The 18,577-nt window shown below is 49.7% G+C and overlaps 1 protein-coding gene across 1 annotated transcript in view; it reads left to right on the top strand.

Annotated features, from left to right (window-relative positions):
* The first annotated feature begins 5,728 nt into the window (after positions 1 to 5,728).
* Positions 5,729 to 18,577, top strand: part of AMPD3 (adenosine monophosphate deaminase 3) — a 58,572-nt gene continuing 45,723 nt past the window's right edge. Inside the window, 2 exon segments of the mRNA XM_056523099.1 lie at positions 5,729 to 5,904; positions 17,434 to 17,659. Coding sequence (XP_056379074.1) covers positions 17,439 to 17,659 — 221 coding nt within the window. The 5' untranslated portion in view covers positions 5,729 to 5,904; positions 17,434 to 17,438.

Genomic DNA, 18,577 nt, shown 5'->3' with positions numbered 1-18,577 from the left:
ATTGTCCTGTCCCCCTGTCCTCTTCCTCCCCCCATTTTCCTTTCCCCCTGTCCTCTTCTACCCCCATTGTCCTGTCCCCCTGTCCTCTTCTTCACCAATTGTCCTGTTCCCGTCTTCTTCTCCCCCCATCCTCCTGTCCTCTTCTCCCCCCATTGTCCTGTCCCCCTGTCATCTTATGTCCTATGTCCTGTACCCCTGTTCTCTTCTCCCCTATTGTCCTTGTCACGGTGCCGGCTGGCAGGTAGTGGATCCTCTGTGCCAGAGAGGGATTGGCGAGGACCGCGCTAGTGGACCGGTTCTAAGTCACTACTGGTTTTCACCAGAGCCCGCCGCAAAGCGGGATGGTCTTGCTGCGGCGGTAGTGACCAGGTCGTATCCACTAGCAACGGGTCACCTCTCTGACTGCTGATGATAGGCGAGGTACAAGGGAGTAGACAGAAGCAAGGTCGGACGTAGCAGAAGGTCGGGGGCAGGCGGCAAGGTTCGTAGTCAGGGTGGATAGCAGAAGTTCTGGTACACAGGCTTTAGACACACAATACGCTTTCACTAGGCACAAGGGCAACAAGATCCGGCAAGGGAGTGCATGGGAGGAGGTTAGATATAGTCAGGGACCAGGTGGAAGCCAATTAAGCAAATTGGGCCAGGCACCAATCATTGGTGCACTGGCCCTTTAAGTCTCAGGGAGCTGGCGCGCGCGCGCCCTAGAGAGCGGAGCCGCGCGCGCCAGCACATGACAGCAGGGGACGGGAACGGGTAAGTGACCTGGGATGCGATTCGCGAGCGGGCACGTCCCGCTGTGCGAATCGCGTCCCCAACGGCCATGACAGTGCAGCGCTCCCGGTCAGCGGGACTGACCGGGGAGCTGCAGGGAGAAAGACGCCGTGAGCGCTCCGGCGAGGAGCGGGGACCCGGAGCGCTAGGCGTAACAGTACCCCCCCCTTAGGTCTCCCCTTTTTTTTGTCCGGTGACTGCCTCCCCTGGGATGAGGACACCGGGAAGGAATGGATGGTTTCCTCAATGGCAGGCAGTACAGCAGGAGTAGGAATGGGGAGGGAGGGCAGAGGGTGAAGCTTGGCACGGGGCAGGGAGACACAAGGACGGGAGCCATGAGGGGACACAGAGGCTTGCCTGAAGGGACTGGGAGGGGGGGAGAGGCATTTTCTGTGGCAGGCAGAGTCCCTACCGACTTTAGGGGGACCGGATACAGGACGAACCACAGGGTCACGGCAGGGAGTACTGGGAACTGGTTTAAGGCAGTCCTTGGAACAAGAGGGACCCCAACTCTTGATCCCCCCAGTGGACCAGTCCAGGGTTGGGGAATGGTGTAGAAGCCAGGGTAGTCCAAGGAGAACTTCGGAAGTGCAATTGGGAAGGACAAAAAATTCAATTTTCTCGTGATGAGGTCCGATGCACATTAGGAGGGGCTCCGTGCGGTAACGCACGGTGCAATCCAACCTGGCTCCGTTGACCGCGGAAATGTGGAGTGGCTTGACAAGACGGGTCACCGGAATGCGGAATTTATTCACCAAGGACTCCCGAATAAAATTCCCAGAAGCACCAGAGTCCAGGCAGGCCACGGCTGAGAGGGAAGAGCTGGCTGAAGTAGAAATCCGTACAGGCACCGTGAGACGTGGAGAAGCCGACTTAGCATCCAGAGACGCCACACCCACGAGAGCTGGGTGCGAGCGTGCGTTTCCCAGACGTGGAGGACGGATAGGGCAATCCACCAAAAAATGTTCGGTACTGGCACAGTACAGACAAAGATTCTCTTCCTTACGGCGATTCCTCTCTTCCAGGGTCAGGCGAGACCGATCCACTTGCATGGCTTCCTCGGCGGGAGGCCTAGGCGCAGATTGCAGTGGAGACTGTGGGAGAGGTGTCCAGAGATCTAAGTCTTTTTCCTGGCGGAGCTCTTGATGTCTCTCAGAAAAACGCATGTCAATGCGAGTGGCTAGATGAATGAGTTCATGTAGATTAGCAGGAGTTTCTCGTGCGGCCAGAACATCTTTAATGTTGCTGGATAGGCCTTTTTTAAAGGTCGCGCAGAGGGCCTCATTATTCCAGGAAAGTTCAGAAGCAAGAGTACGGAATTGTATGGCGTACTCGCCAACGGAAGAATTACCCTGGACCAGGTTCAGCAGGGCAGTCTCAGCAGAAGAGGCTCGGGCAGGTTCCTCAAAGACACTTCGAATTTCCGAGAAGAAGGAGTGTACAGAGGCAGTGACGGGGTCATTGCGGTCCCAGAGCGGTGTGGCCCATGACAGAGCTTTTCCAGACAGAAGGCTGACTACGAAAGCCACCTTAGACCTTTCAGTAGGAAACTGGTCCGACATCATCTCCAAGTGCAGAGAACATTGCGAAAGGAAGCCACGGCAAAACTTAGAGTCCCCATCAAATTTATCCGGCAAGGACAGGCGGAGGCTAGGAGTGGCCACTCGCTGCGGAAGGGGTGCAGGAGCTGGCGGAGGAGATGATTGCTGCTGAAGTTGCGACTGAAGTTGCTGCACAATGGTGAATACTTCCGACAGCTGGTGGGTTAGATGGGCGATCTGTCGGGATTGCTGGGCGACCACCGTGGTGATATCAGAGATATAAGGCAGAGGGACGTCAGCGGGATCCATGGCCCGATCTACTGTCACGGTGCCGGCTGGCAGGTAGTGGATCCTCTGTGCCAGAGAGGGATTGGCGAGGACCGCGCTAGTGGACCGGTTCTAAGTCACTACTGGTTTTCACCAGAGCCCGCCGCAAAGCGGGATGGTCTTGCTGCGGCGGTAGTGACCAGGTCGTATCCACTAGCAACGGGTCACCTCTCTGACTGCTGATGATAGGCGAGGTACAAGGGAGTAGACAGAAGCAAGGTCGGACGTAGCAGAAGGTCGGGGGCAGGCGGCAAGGTTCGTAGTCAGGGTGGATAGCAGAAGTTCTGGTACACAGGCTTTAGACACACAATACGCTTTCACTAGGCACAAGGGCAACAAGATCCGGCAAGGGAGTGCATGGGAGGAGGTTAGATATAGTCAGGGACCAGGTGGAAGCCAATTAAGCAAATTGGGCCAGGCACCAATCATTGGTGCACTGGCCCTTTAAGTCTCAGGGAGCTGGCGCGCGCGCGCCCTAGAGAGCGGAGCCGCGCGCGCCAGCACATGACAGCAGGGGACGGGAACGGGTAAGTGACCTGGGATGCGATTCGCGAGCGGGCGCGTCCCGCTGTGCGAATCGCGTCCCCAACGGCCATGACAGTGCAGCGCTCCCGGTCAGCGGGACTGACCGGGGAGCTGCAGGGAGAAAGACGCCGTGAGCGCTCCGGGGAGGAGCGGGGACCCGGAGCGCTAGGCGTAACAGTCCTGTCCCCCTGTCCTCTTCTTCTCCCCCCATTGTCCTGTCCTCTTCCCCCCCATCCTCCTGTCCCCCTGTCCTCTTCTCACCCCCATCCTCCTGTCCCCCTGTCCTCTTCTCCCCCCCACATTGTGCTGTCCCCCTGTCCTCTTCCCCCCCCCCATTGTGCTGTCCCCCTGTCCTCTTTTCCCCCAATGTCTTGTCCCCCTGTCGTCTTATCCCCCTATGTCCTGTCCTCTTCTCCCCTATTATCCTGTCCCCCTGTCCTCTTCTTCTCCCCTATTGTCCTGTCCCCCTGTCCTCTTCTCCCCCCATTGTCCTGTACCCCTGTCCTCTTCTCCCCCCATTGTCCTGTCCCCCTGTCGTCTTATCCCCTATGTCCTGTACCCCTGTTCTCTTCTCCCCCAATTGTCCTGTCCCCCTGTCCTCTTCTTCTCCCCCCATTGTCCTGTTCCCCTGTCCTCTTCTTCTCCCCCTATTGTGCTGTCCTCTTCCCCCCATTCTCCTGTCCCCCTGTCCTCTTCTCCCCCATCCTCCTGTCCCCCTGTCCTCTTCTCCCCCCCCCATTGTGCTGTCCCCCTGTCCTCTTCTCCCCCCCCCATTGTGCTGTCCCCCTGTCGTCTTATCCCCCTATGTCCTGTCCCCCTGTCCTCTTCTCCCCTATTGTCCTGTCCCCCTGTCCTCTTCTTCTCCCCTATTGTCCTGTCCCCCTGTCCTCTTCTTCTCCCCCAATTGTCCTGTCCCCCTGTCCTCTTCTTCTCCCCCCCATTGTCCTGTTGTCCTGTCCCCCTGTCCTCTTCTCCCATTGTCCTGTCCCCCTGTCCTCTTCTTTAGCTCCCATCCTCCTGTCCCCCTGTCCTCTTCTTCTCCCCCCATCCCCCTGTCCTCATCTCCCCCATCCTCCTGTCCCCCTGTCCTCTTCTCCCCCCATCCTCCTGTCCCCCTGTCCTCTTCTCCCCCCCCCCGTCCCCCCGTCCTCTTCTCCCCCCATCCTCCTGTCACCCTGTCCTCTTCTCCCCCCCGTCCTCTTCTCCCCCCATCCTCCTGTCCCCCTGTCCTCTTCTCCCCCCATCCTCCTGTCCCCCTGTCCTCTTCTCCCCCCCCGTCCCCCTGTCCTCTTCCCCCCCCCCCGTCCTCCTGTCCCCCTGTCCTCTTCTCCCCCCGTCCCCATGTCCTCTTCTCCCCCCATCCTCCTGTCCTCTTCTCCCCCCCCCCGTCCCCCTGTCCTCTTCTCCCCCCCCTCCCCCGTCCTCCTGTCCCCCTGTCCTCTTCTCCCCCCGTCCTCCTGTCCTCTTCTCCCCCCCGTCCTCCTGTCCCCCTGTCCTCTTCTCCCCCCCGTCCCCCTGTCCTCTTCTCCCCCTGTCCTCCTGTCCCCCTGTCCTCTTCTCCCCCCATCCTCCTGTCCCCCTGTCCTCTTCTCCCCCCATCCTCCTGTCCCCCTGTCCTCTTCTCCCCCAATCCTCCTGTCCCCCTGTCCTCTTCTCCCCCCCATCCTCCTGTCCCCCTGTCCTCTTCCCCCCCCCCCATCGTCCTGTCCCCCTGTCCTCTTCTGCCACCATCCTCCTGTCCTCTTCTCCCCCTATCCTCCTGTCCTCTTCTCCCCCCCATCCTCCTGTCCCCCTGTCCTCTTCTGCCACCATCCTCCTGTACTCTTCTCCCCCCATCCTCCTGTCCCCCTGTCCTCTTCTTCCCTCCCATCCTCCTGTCCCCCAGACCTCTTCTCCCCCATCCTCCTGTCCCCATGTCCTCTTCTCCCCCCCATCCTCCTGTCCCCCAATCCTCTTCTCCCCCCCATCCTCCTGTCCCCCTGTCCTCTTCTCCCCCCCCCCCATCCTCCTGTCCCCCTGTCCTCTTCTCCCCCCCCCATCGTCCTGTCCCCCTGTCCTCTTCTGCCACCATCCTCCTGTCCTCTTCCCCCCCATCCTCCTGTCCCCCTGTCCTCTTCTGCCACCATCCTCCTGTCCTCTTCTCCCCCCCCATCCTCCTGTCCCCCTGTCCTCTTCTTCCCCCCCATCCTCCTGTCCCCCTGTCCTCTTCTCCCCCATCCTCCTGTCCCCCTGTCCTCTTCTCCCCCATCCTCCTGTCCCCCTGTCCTCTCCCCCCCCCCATCCTCCTGTCCCCCTGTCCTCTTCTCCCCCCCATCCTCCTGTCCCCCTGTTCTCTTCTCCCCCATCCTCCTGTCCCCCTGTCCTCTTCTCCCCCATCCTCCTGTCCCCCTGTCCTCTTCTCCCCCCCATCCTCCTGTCCCCCTGTCCTCTTCTCCCCCATCCTCCTGTCCCCCTGTCCTCTTCTCCCCCCCATCCTCCTGTCCCCTCCTCCTCTCATTCTGCTCCTTATTTAGTTATTGTTTGATTCTCTTCCAGGACGGTGTGGGGAGTTTTCTGGCAGAGGACATGACAATGATTTTCTTTTCCAGCAGAGGGACTGAAATCTGAGTCGAGCACCAAGTTTCCTGGAGTAATAGACAGAAGTCCCTGCAGGTGAGAGGACCCAGAGCCCGGACAGAAGCCTCTGCTGACTATATACTGCACCAGGGACCCCCATCAGGAAGGAGAGCCGGACCCCCAGGTGAGCCAGAAGGGGTGGTGGGGTGACCTCCAAGGGGTCAGGGAGACCGTGAGCTTCTATGTGTGATACCAGGGTGAGTGCCAGCTGCCAGGGCTCAGGGTGACAGCACCGGCTTAGATACAGAGTATCGCACCACAGGATGGAAGCAGAGTGTTATAGGGAGGTCAGAGGTCACCCCTATATAATAGGTGGAATAAGGTTTGTAGTCCTGACTCATATTCACTTTGTTCTTCTATAAACCCAACTCTGTATACAGCAAACTGTGCACCGGCCCCCAATATATATATAATCTCCCTGCTGTATACACTGCACCGGCCCTATGTGTATATATATATATATATATATATATATATATATATATATATAAAATCTCCCTGCTGTATACACTGCACCGGCCCTATGTATATATATATATATATATATATATATATATATAATCTCCCTGCTGTATACACTGCACCGGCCCTATGTGTATATATATATATATATATATATATATATATAAAATCTCCCTGCTGTATACACTGCACCGGCCCTATGTATATATATATATATATATATATATATATATATATATATATAATCTCCCTGCTGTATACACTGCACCCTGCTCCTATATATATAATCTCCCTGCTGTATACACTGCATCCGGCCCCTATATATATCATCTCCCTGCTGTATACACTGGATCCGGCCCATATATATATGTATATATATATATATATATATGATATATATTTCATCTCCCTGCTGTATACACTGCACCTGGCCCCTATATCTATAATCTCCCTGCTGTATATACTGCATCTGGCCCCTATAGATATCATCTCCCTGCTGTATACACTGCACCTGGCCCCTATATATATAATCTCCCTGCTGTATACACTGCATCCGGCCCCTATATATATCATCTCCCTGCTGTATACACTGCATCCGGCCCCTATATATATCATCTCCCTGCTGTATACACTGCATCCAGCCCCTGTATATATATAATCTCCCTGCTGTATATGTTGTTGTATACACGGCACCTCTCCTGTATACACCATATACACTGCACCTCTCCTGTATACACTGCACCTCTTCTGTATACACTGGACCTCTCCTGTATACACCATATACACTGCACCTTTCCTGTATACACTGCATGTCTCCTGTATACACTGCACCTCTCCTGTATACACCATATACACTGCACCTCTCCTGTATACACTGCACCTCTTCTGTATACACCATATACACTGCACCTCTCCTGTATACACTGCACCTCTCCTGTATACACCATATACACTGCACCTCTCCTGTATACACTGCACCTCTTCTGTATACACCATATGCACTGCACCTCTCCTGTATACACTGCACCTCTCCTGTATACACCATATACACTGCACCTCTCCTGTATACACTGCACCTCTCCTGTATACACCATATACACTGCACCTCTCCTGTATACACTGCACCTCTCCTGTATACACCATATACACTGCACCTCTCCTGTATACACTGCACCTCTTCTGTATACACTGGACCTCTCCTGTATACACCATATACACTGCACCTCTTCTGTATACACTGGACCACTCCTGTATACACCATATACACTGCACCTCTCCTGTATACACTGCAACCTCTCCTGTATGCACTGCATGTCTCCTGTATACACTGGACCTCTCCTGTATACAATCCACCTCTTCTGTATACACTGGACCTCTCCTGTATACACCATATACACTGCACCTCTTCTGTATACACTGGACCTCTCCTGTATACACTGCACCTCTCCTGTATACACTGGACCTCTCCTGTATACACCATATACACTGCACCTCTTCTGTATACACTGGACCTCTCCTGTATACACTGCACCTCTTCTGTATACACTGGACCTCTCCTGTATACACCATATACACTGCACCTCTTCTGTATACACTGGACCTCTACTGTATACACCATATACACTGCACCTTTCCTGTATGCACTGCACCTCTCCTGTATACACTGCACCTCTCCTGTATACACTGCACCTCTCCTGTATACACCAATTGGCGACTTGTAGCTGCTGAATATTCCTTTTGGCTGACTGGTATTTTCGGACATGAGGACACTGTCAGCCATAACTTTTCGGTGTCTGGTGCCGCGTTCTTCTGTAGAATGTTGTCGGAGTCGATGACTTCACCCGATCATCATCCATGAGACGCCTTATCTCTTATATCTGAGGACGTGTTCACACCTTAAGGTTTATAATTGTAATTGTTGAATACAAAACCAAATTATAAATGGAGGAGACGTGTGAAAGAAAAGACTGGGGCGTCCTCTCTGATCACATCCATTCCTGGCTTTATACTGAATAATTAATAATTCATATCCTGAGCCCAGATCCTGGCTAGAATGAGACTCTCCTGTGCCCCTGACTCCTAATGTACAGTCACTGTGTGCAGTCTCTTCCTCCTGTGCAGTCACTGTGTGCAGTCTCTTCCTCCTGTGCAGTCACTGTGTGCAGTCTCTTCCTCCTGTGCAGTCACTGTGTGCAGTCTCTTCCTCCTGTGCAGTCACTGTGTGCAGTCTCTTCCTCATGTGCAGTCTCTTCCACCTGTGCAGTCACTGTGTGCGGTCTCTTCCTCCTGTGCAGTCACTGTGTGCAGTCTCTTCCACCTGTGCAGTCACTGTGTGCAGTCTCTTCCACCTGTGCAGTCACTGTGTGCAGTCTCTTCCTCCTGTGCAGTCACTGTGTGCAGTCTCCTCCTCCTGTGCAGTCACTGTGTGTAGTCTCTTTTTCCTGTGCAGTCACTGTGTGCAGTCTCTTCCTCCTGTGCAGTCACTGTGTGCAGTCTCTTCCTCTTGTGCAGTCACACTGTGCAGTCTCTTTCTCCTGTGCAGTCACTGTGTGCAGTCTCTTCCTCCTGTGCAGTCACTGTGTGCAGTCTCTTCCTCCTGTGCAGTCACTGTGTGCAGTCTCTTCCTCCTGTGCAGTCACTGTGTGCAGTCTCTTCCTCCTGTGCAGTCACTGTGTGCAGTCTCTTCCTCTTGTGCAGTCACACTGTGCAGTCTCTTTCTCCTGTGCAGTCACTGTGTGCAGTCTCTTCCACCTGTGCAGTCACTGTGTGCAGTCTCTTCCTCCTGTGCAGTCACTGTGTGCAGTCTCCTCCTCCTGTGCAGTCACTGTGTGTAGTCTCTTTTTCCTGTGCAGTCACTGTGTGCAGTCTCTTCCTCCTGTGCAGTCACTGTGTGCAGTCTCTTCCTCCTGTGCAGTCACTGTGTGCAGTCTCCTCCTCCTGTGCAGTCACTGTGTGTAGTCTCTTTTTCCTGTGCAGTCACTGTGTGCAGTCTCTTCCTCCTGTGCAGTCACTGTGTGCAGTCTCTTCCTCTTGTGCAGTCACACTGTGCAGTCTCTTTCTCCTGTGCAGTCACTGTGTGCAGTCTCTTCCTCCTGTATATCTCACTGAGTTGCTTGAATATAGAATTTTTACCTTTTCTCTTGTCATCTACCCAGATATCCAATAACAATCCGTATACCAGCAGGAGAAGACATTATATAATGTACGGCACCATTTCATTGTTCTACATGGAGCAAAACATTTTACTACAATCTGTGGAAATAAACCTTTAATATACATCTCATGTTTTCACCATATATCCTGATAAACATAAACGTGTCGCGCGTTTACGGAATTATTTCTGTCATCAACCTCTCAGAATGAGTTTTGTGATATTATAATAACATTCACATCTTGTTTACAAAACATCACAAAAATTGTTACATAAAGTTCCTGTGTATATTGTAGATACAGCAATGAGGTGACAATATGCAGGTCTCCCCTCTGTCCATAGGAACGGCTGCAGTACTCAACAAGGGAGATGGGGGGCAGTGACCAACCAACTGTGCCTCCAGCTGTTGCAAAACTACAACTCCCAGCATGCTGGGAGTTGTAGTCATTGTAACAGCTAGAGGCACACTGGTAGGGGGGGTCCTTTCTGCAGGACCCATGGCAGTCCCTGGAACACTGGTAAGGGGGGGGCATAGTGGACTGAATAATTACAATGCACGGCCTAAAGGGCGAGGTATTTGGCAGGTCATGTGATCATGCACAGCATGAAATAAAAAAAATAACTGTGAAACCACCTAGATGCTATAGTCAATAGGAACCGCAGCATCTAGAAGGTTAAAAGCCACATTTAGCCACAATTGCACCACAGAGTAAAGGGGGGTGGGGGAGGGGCCTGGTCACTTCCAGTCCCCTCCCCCTCCACTCTGTTTGTATTTGGGGCTGAATGTGGCTTTTAACCTTCTAGATGCCGTGGCTCCTAGTGACCATAGCATCTAGGGGGTCAAACTGCTGTTATTTTTTTTTAATTAAAAAAAAAAAGTTTAAAAACACTCAACATAAACTCAAACTGATAAAATGTAACATAATTTATCTAGAAAGGTGAACGGCATAAAAAAAATAAAAAAAAAATAAAAACAACATTCCAAAATTTAAAAATGTAAAAAAATAAACCTAATAAATAAACTCACATCTGCCCCAAATACCAACTAAAACTATAGATAACCACGACATCCCCACTGAAAAAAAATGTGTTTTCCTACCCTGCAAAAAAGAAAAATAATTTGTTTCCGATGACGTTTTACATTTTATAAAGGAGAAACAAGGTTATTTCTGTGGTTGTTTACTTGATGCTTTGCCAGAATAAGACGCGCTGGCACAGGAAAGTGGTCCTGCTGGCTGCTGATATGGCGGGTGGGGGAGGGTGGGTCGTTGGGGGCGGAGATTGAGGCCCAGGTTGTGTGAACTGTCTGGGGTCTGGGTCATAGTGTAATGCGATGTTTTACAACTCTATTTAAAACTACAACTCTCTATTTTATGTATAAGGAAGTATTCAGACCCCCCCTCCCCTCCCCCCACCCCTCTGGAGGGGGAGAGAGAGGGATGAGGAGGAGGACAGAGGAGTCTGGAGGAGGACAGAGGAGTCTGGAGGAGGAGGACAGAGGGGTCTGGAGGAGGAGGAGGATAGAGGAGCCTGGAGGAGGACAGAGGGGTCTAGAGGAGGACAGAGGAGTCTGGAGGAGGACAGAGGGGTCTGGAGGAGGAGGACAGAGGGGTCTGGAGGAGGAGGACAGAGGGGTCTGGAGGAGGACAGAGGGGTCTGGAGGAGGAGGAGGACAGAGGAGTCTGGAGGAGGACAGAGGGGTCTGGAGGAGGAGGACAGAGGGGTCTGGAGGAGGAGGACAGAGGGGTCTGGAGGAGGAGGACAGAGGCGTCTGGAGGAGGACAGAGGAGTCTGGAGGAGGAGGAGCCGTTGGCTGTCTGGGCAGGCTGGGAGTTGTAGTTTTGCAACAGCTGGAGGCACACATGTTGGGAAACACTGATGTAATGTGTAAGAAGTTAGCTCTGAGTTCTGCAATATTCCGCATCCTGTGATAAAGTTACCGCTATACAGTTACTGCGACTTAAGTTGACAGGTTCTTAAAGAGACAGCACCCCTTTTAAAAGAACTTCTGTTTTCCATGGAATGGGTCGGGGCCTTATTCCTCTCTTGCTCAGGAGAGTATTTTGCAGATTGCAGCCGGGGGTCGTCTGGATTCTGGAGGATACTAGAAGGAGTCGCCGGCCCTGATCTTGCTATGAGGCCCTTTTCCATCTTACTGTCCCTAAAGATAATGTACATTTCATTGATAGAATAAATCAACAAAAAAGAAATTCCCACAGCCCAAAACAAAACAGTTCACGGAATCATATCCTGAATTTCTGATCGATAATTATTCGTTTTGTAATTGATCATGTGGTTTATTATGTAACCCTGGGTTGGGCACCGAATGTGACTTCCAGCCGTTTCGATAACCAGTAGGACGGTTGCGCCCGTCGTATATTGACTTGACTTTGCATGTAAATGCATCTAATTCTATGTTTCTAAGAACTTGTCTGGACAAAAAATTTCCCTGAGTCATAGTGTAATGCAGAGTTTCCCAAGCAGGGTGCCTCCAGCTGTTGCAAAACGACAACTCCCAGCATCCTCGGACAGCCTAATGACCAGTTCAGCTCTGCTACATCTAAATATGGAGGACTATACAGATACATTGTATAATAAAATAATCACTGTACAGCAGTTTCCCAACCGCTGTGCCTCCAGCTGTTGCAAAACGACAACTCCCAGCATCCCCGGACAGCCTAATGACCAGTTCAGCTCTGCTACTTTTAAATATGGAGGACTATACAGATACATTGTATAATAAAATAATCACTGTACAGCAGAGTTTCCCAACCGCTGTGCCTCCAGCTGTTGCAAAACTACAACTCCCAGCATGCCCGGACAGCCTCATGACCAGTTCAGCTCTACTACATCTAAATATGGAGGGCTATACAGATATATTATATAATAAAATAATCACTGTACAGTACAGTTTCCCAACCGCTGTGCCTCCAGCTGTTGCAAAACTACAACTCCCAGCGTGCCCAGACAGCTTTCGGCTGTCTGGGCATGCTGGGAGTTGTAGTTTTGCAACAGCTGGAGGCACACCAGTTGGGAAACACTGGTGTAAAGTTAGCCTTGAGTTCTGCAAGTAAAGTTACCGCTATACTGTTACAGCAACTTATGTTGCCAAGTTCTTAAAGGGACAGCACCCCCTTTAAAATAACTTGTTTTTTTTTTTTACCTTATGGGTGGATTCTGGAGAGGTAGTAGCTCAGGGACCACCAGGACCATTGATGGCGCAGAGCAATTCCCAGAAGTAGATGTTATTATTCCTAAAATAATACGAAAAGAAACGACCGGCCCTGATCTTGCTATGAGGCCCTTTTGCATCTTACTGTCCCCGCAGAAAATGTAAATTTCATTAATAAATATAAAAAATTTCCCACATCCCAAAAAAATAAAAATGGTTCACAGAATGGTATCCTGAAATATTTACGTCATTTTTTTCCTCGTTCACGCATGTTTTTTGGGCGCACGGGGTGCTTTGCCCCTGAGTCAGACCAGAGCTATGCAGATGATGCAGCTGTGTTGTGACATGTGATCCGATGTGACACTTATGCTAAACAGGTGTCTCTGCTTCCCCCGGTGACGTGTGGCGGTGACTTATAAAAACACCGTACAGTAGAGTTACCGGAGGAGCAATAAGAGAGGCAGTAATCTGCTCTAAATATACATGCCCTCTAAGATGCGAGGGACGATAACGTGTCATCGCACTCAGACCTCCTCCTCGGTGGCTCCTTCTTAGTCTTCATGTTTCTCACGACCCATCTCTTACAGTCGTCTCCAGTCAGAACATTCCGGCAGTAAGAGCTGAGAGGAAGAAGAGCAGCAGACGAGCAAGGATTTTAGGGACTCCGAGAGCAGCAGCACTTGTCTACTAGGGACCAGGACTGAGATCCCTTAAGACTGAACTGGTCTATTGTGGATGAAGACTTAGCTTCCTCAGGACCGAACTGATCTACTGTGGACAAGGACTTAGCTTCCTCAGGACCGAACTGATCTACTGTGGACAAGGACTTAGCTGCTTCAAGACTGAGCTGATCTACTGGGGACCAGAACTTAGCTCCCTCAGGACTGAGCTGATCTACTGTGGATCAGGACTTAGCTCCCTCAAGATTGAGCTGATCTACTGAGGACCAGAACTTAGCTCCCTCAAGACTGAGCTGATCTACTGAAGATCAGGACTTAGCTCCCTCAGGACTGAGCTGATCTACTGAAGATCAGGACTTAGCTCCCTCAGGACTGAGCTGATCTACTGAAGATCAGGACTTAGCTCCCTCAGGACTGAGCTGATCTACTGAGGATCAGGACTTAGCTCCCTCAGGACCGAGCTGATCTACTGAGGATCAGGACTTATCTCCCTCAAGACTGAGCTGATCTACTGTGGACAAGGACTTAGCTCCCTCAAGACTGAGCTGATCTACTGAAGATCAGGACTTAGCTTCCTCAAGACTGAGCTGATCTACTGAAGATCAGGACTTAGCTCCCTCAGGACTGAGCTGATCTACTGAGGATCAGGACATAGCTCCCTCAGGTCTGAGCTGATCTACTAAGGATCAGAACTTAGCTCCCTCAGGACCGAGCTGATCTACTGAGGATCAAGACTTAGCTCCCTCAGGACTGAGCTGATCTACTGAGGATCAGGACTTAGCTCCCTCAAGACTGAGCTGATCTACTGTGGATCAGGACTTAGCTCCCTCAAGACTGAGCAGATCTACTGTGGATCAGGACTTATCTCCCTCAGGACTGAGCTGATCTACTGAGGATCAGGAGTTAGCTCCCTCGGGGCTGAGCTGATCTACTGAGGATCAGGACTTAGCTCCCTCAGGACTGAGCTCATCTATTAAGGATCAGGACTTAGCTCCCTCAGGGCTGAGCTGATCTACCGTGGATCAGGACTTAGCTCCCTCAGGACTAAGCTGATCTACTGTGGATGAGGAGTTATCTCCCTCAATACTGAGCTTATCTGCTGTGAACCAGGACTTAGGTCCTTCATAATTCACCATATCTATTGTGGACAAGAACTTAGCTCCCTCAGGACTGAGCTGATCTGCTGTGGACCAGGACTTAGCTCCCTCAGGACTGAACTCCATTAGGTTGGGGTCACCAACTTTAGACTTGAAGGTCGCAGAGTTCACAGAATTTTGATCTCACCTACAGTAGAAAAAGAGGTCCTATAGGACTGAGGTCACCCTCTGTAGGCAAGGAGGTCCTTTAGGACTGGATTCATCTACAGTAGACAAACAAAGTCCTTACATACTCTCTTGATACTAAGAACAAAGAGGTCCCATAGGACTCAGTTGATCTATCTTGGAAAGGTGTTTGGGGCCCAAAGCACTGGGCTCACCAGTTTGAAAACCTTTGGGCACGCCGGCCAAACTTTTGGCTTTCCTAAGGCAAGTCCAACATTAGTTACCCCTTTCCAGAGATCAGTGAGAAGAGTACCTAACATAAGTCTGCCCTGGACATAACCATCTGGGATAAGTGGCCTTTGTGTAGTACCCATGGCAGTCCCTGGACCACTAGGTGAGTTCAGTATTTTATAACATTATTTATAAATTACTTACTTATGTTGCCCCCCCCATTGTGTTTAGGTAGGTTCTAAATAAATATATCTTGATGTTGACTCTTGATGTTGGGTGTTTTTGCCTTCGTGAGTATTCTAGGGGCCCAGAGATCTTTCTCCTTCCTCATTCGCTTCCGGAGAAATTTATATTTTGACACTTGAATAGTTTCCTGGGTAAGTTGTTGTTGTGTTCCTCATTGGTAACTGAACTCTTCCCCTTGTCATGTGACGGTAACAGTAAGTCGTGGTGTAGTAATACTGCGGGGGCTGAGCCAACTTCATGGATATCACAGATTAGTTTTCTCTTTCCCATGAAGTTGTTACAAAGTGTCAATTCCAAAGCGGCACCCAAGTTGGCGGTCAGTGGAGCCGGTGTCATGTGACCAAGTGTTTATGAAACGAATGGCGGCCCTTTTCAAAGAGCAGCTACTCAACACAAGCATATAGGGAAGGGAAACTGATCTCGTACCCCACCCCCCACCCCCACACTACCGCGAAATAGGATCGGGTATTGCCATCACAGTATGTTGCAAGTTAAAGGGGTACTCCCCTGCCCCAGTGTTCAGAACATTTTGATGTCACGGCCATGCCCCTCGTGACGTCACACCACGCCCCCCTCAATGCAACTCTATGGGAGAGGGCATGTGACGTCACGACTCCTGCCGCCCGGACCCAGCTATTTAAATGAACGCCAACTGCTGCACAGAGATCACGGGGGTCCCAGCTGCAGACCCCAACATTCAGACGTCTTATCCCCCATCCTTTGGATAGGGGATAAGATGTCTAGGGGTGGAGAACCCCTTTAATGACACATTTGGAGGTCATTGTAAGATGCCAGCACATAAATATCTCCTGTTCCACAAGCAGAGATGGCCCCAAGTACCATGGAGGCAGACATCTTATAGGCGGGGCTAGTATAGAGGAGAAGGCTGCTGATTGGTTCTCATGGAGCACCTGGTACAGTGACACATATGCAGTAAACTCCACAACTGCTTTGAGCATGATTTTATTTAGATGACGTCACCGGTGAACGTGTCCGCCACGCCGTCCTTGCATTTCCCGATTCTGAAGTCCATAAAGTATTTGCATAAAGTCCGTAGATTATATTGTGTCTTTGGAAATGACTCCGAGAGGTCAGATATGAAGAGATGTTACTTCTGCTTGACCTTGGTCCCAATGGTTGTAGGGTTTGTCCGTACACAAGGACCTGGAGGTCAGGGGCCGCTCTGTCCTATAAAGAGGACATCATTTCATCTTTCTTCATGTATATTAAGGTTTTATATGGAAGAACCGGTTGGACTAGACAGAGGATCCATGACTTGGTAGATCAGTGATAGGAGCTTTTCTCTGATGTCCTACATTGTGTCCTCAGCTGAATAAATACTTTATTGTATATAATACGCCTACAAAAATACTTTATTATATATTATACGCCTACAAAAATACTTTATTATATATTATACGCCTACAGCAATGACTGTGAGGATCACTGGGTGAAACAGGAGCCGCTTGTGCAATGATGACTCCAGAAATATCACCAAGTAGGAGACGGAATTCTCCTAGGATGTGGTTTCCTTCTATCATGTTGTCTCCCATGTCTCTTTCTATCATGTCTCTTTCTATCATGTCTCCTTGTATGATGTCTCCTTGTATGATGTCTCCTTGTATGATGTCTCGTTTTATGATGTCTCTTTCTATGATGTCTCTTTCTATGTTGTCTCCTTGTATGTTGTCTCCTTGTATGTTGTCTCCTTGCATGTCTTCTTGTATGATGTCTCCCTCTATGATGCCTTGTATTATGTCTCCTATGATGTCTCTTTCTATGATGTCTTTCTATGATGTCTCCTTCTATGATGTCTTCTATGATGTCTCCTTCTATGATGTCTTCTATGATGTCTCCTTCTATGATGTCCCCCTCTATGATGTATCCTTCCATGATGTCTCCTTCCATTATGTCTCCTTCCATGATGTCTCTTTCTATGATGTATTTTTCTATGATGTCTCTTTCTATGATGTATTTTTCTATGATGTCTCCTTGTATGATGTCTCCTTCTATGATGTCTCTTTCTATGATGTCTCCTTCTATGATATCTCCTTCTATGATGTCTCCTTCTATGATGTCTCCTTCTATGATGTCCCCCTCTATGATGTCTCCTTCCATGATGTCTCCTTGCATGATGTCTTTCTATGATGTCTTCTTGCATGATGTCTCCTTATATGATATGTGACACTGCTGAGAAGTCACTATGGATGTAGAATGAAGGGATCACTGTATCCAGCCGTGGTAACAAATCCAATAATAGCCGAACAATGTGTCTAATGTTCCCAACAACACGTTCTCCTCATACTCCGGACCTTTTCATTATTTTATTATAGTAGTAATGATTCTCGCTCTTCCTTAGACCCTATAGTGGGTGAATCCATTGACCGGTTGCGTTCCCCTCTATTGGTTTTTGATCTTAGTTACCTTCCCATCTTGTCTCACCCTTTAGGAGAGATGCCGCGGCAATTCCCTCGTCTGAGTATTTCGGAGGTCGATGAACAAGTCCGACTTCTAGCTGAGAGAGTTTTTGCCAAAGTTCTTCGAGAAGAAGACAGTAAGGATGGCTTTTCCCTGTTCACCGTCCCGGAGGATTGTCCCATCGGACAGAAAGAGGCGAAAGAAAGGGAACTGGAGAAGGAAATTGCAGAGCAGAGATCTGCGGAAACTGTTAAGAGGTTTGTCCTGGCGCAGTTCTCGTTCATAGTAGGTTGCAGTTTATTGCAGAAGTTAATTTTGTGGTTCTGTAGCATGTTTTTACAACTTGGAACAATAAACACGATTTTCCCTTCTTACAGTTCCATAAAAAAGTGCTAATTTTGACTACTATAAATTATTTTTCCTTCAGTCCAAAGCAGCAGCACATGAATGGGTACTTCTGCTGCAGAAGATAAAGGAAAGCGTAATTTGCAGAGTTAACTATTTTTCCTTTATGTCCTGCAGCAGCAAATATATTGGAAAAAAGCAAAACAGCAGCAAATATATTTGTGCTGCTGCTGTAAGACATAAAGGAAATGAAGAAGTGTAGGGTTAACTTTCCTTCATGTCCTGCAGCAATATATATATATATATATATATATATATATATATATATATATATACTGCTGTAAGATGTAAAGGAAATTTAGATATGTAGGGTTAACTTTCCTTTAGGTCCTGCAGCAGAAGCACATATATTGGGGCTGCTGCTGAGGAACATAAAGGACAATTAAACGTGCAGAGGTAACTACTTTACTTTATGCCCTGAAGCAGCAGCGAATGTATTGGTGCTAATACAGCAGGATATCAAGAAAATTTAGTTGTGTAGGGTTACCTACTTTCCATTTTGTTCCACAGTAGCAGCAGCACATATATTTGTGCTGCTGTGGAACATAAAGGACAATTAAATGTGCAGAGGGAACTACTTTACTTTATGCCCTGCAGCAGCAGCACATATATTGGTGCTAATGCAGCAGGATATAAAGGAAATTTAGATGTGTAGGGTTACCTACTTTCCATTTTGTCCCACAGCAGCACATATATTTGTGCTGCTGCTGCGGAACGTATAGGACAATTAAACATGCAGAGTTAACTACTTTACTTTATGTCCTGCAGCA

The sequence above is a fragment of the Hyla sarda genome, chromosome 6 (genome assembly GCF_029499605.1).
Source record: "Hyla sarda isolate aHylSar1 chromosome 6, aHylSar1.hap1, whole genome shotgun sequence".
NCBI lineage: Eukaryota > Metazoa > Chordata > Amphibia > Anura > Hylidae > Hyla > Hyla sarda.
The sequence above is the reverse complement of the archived record's forward strand: the minus strand, read 5'-3'. Positions and strand labels throughout refer to the sequence as shown.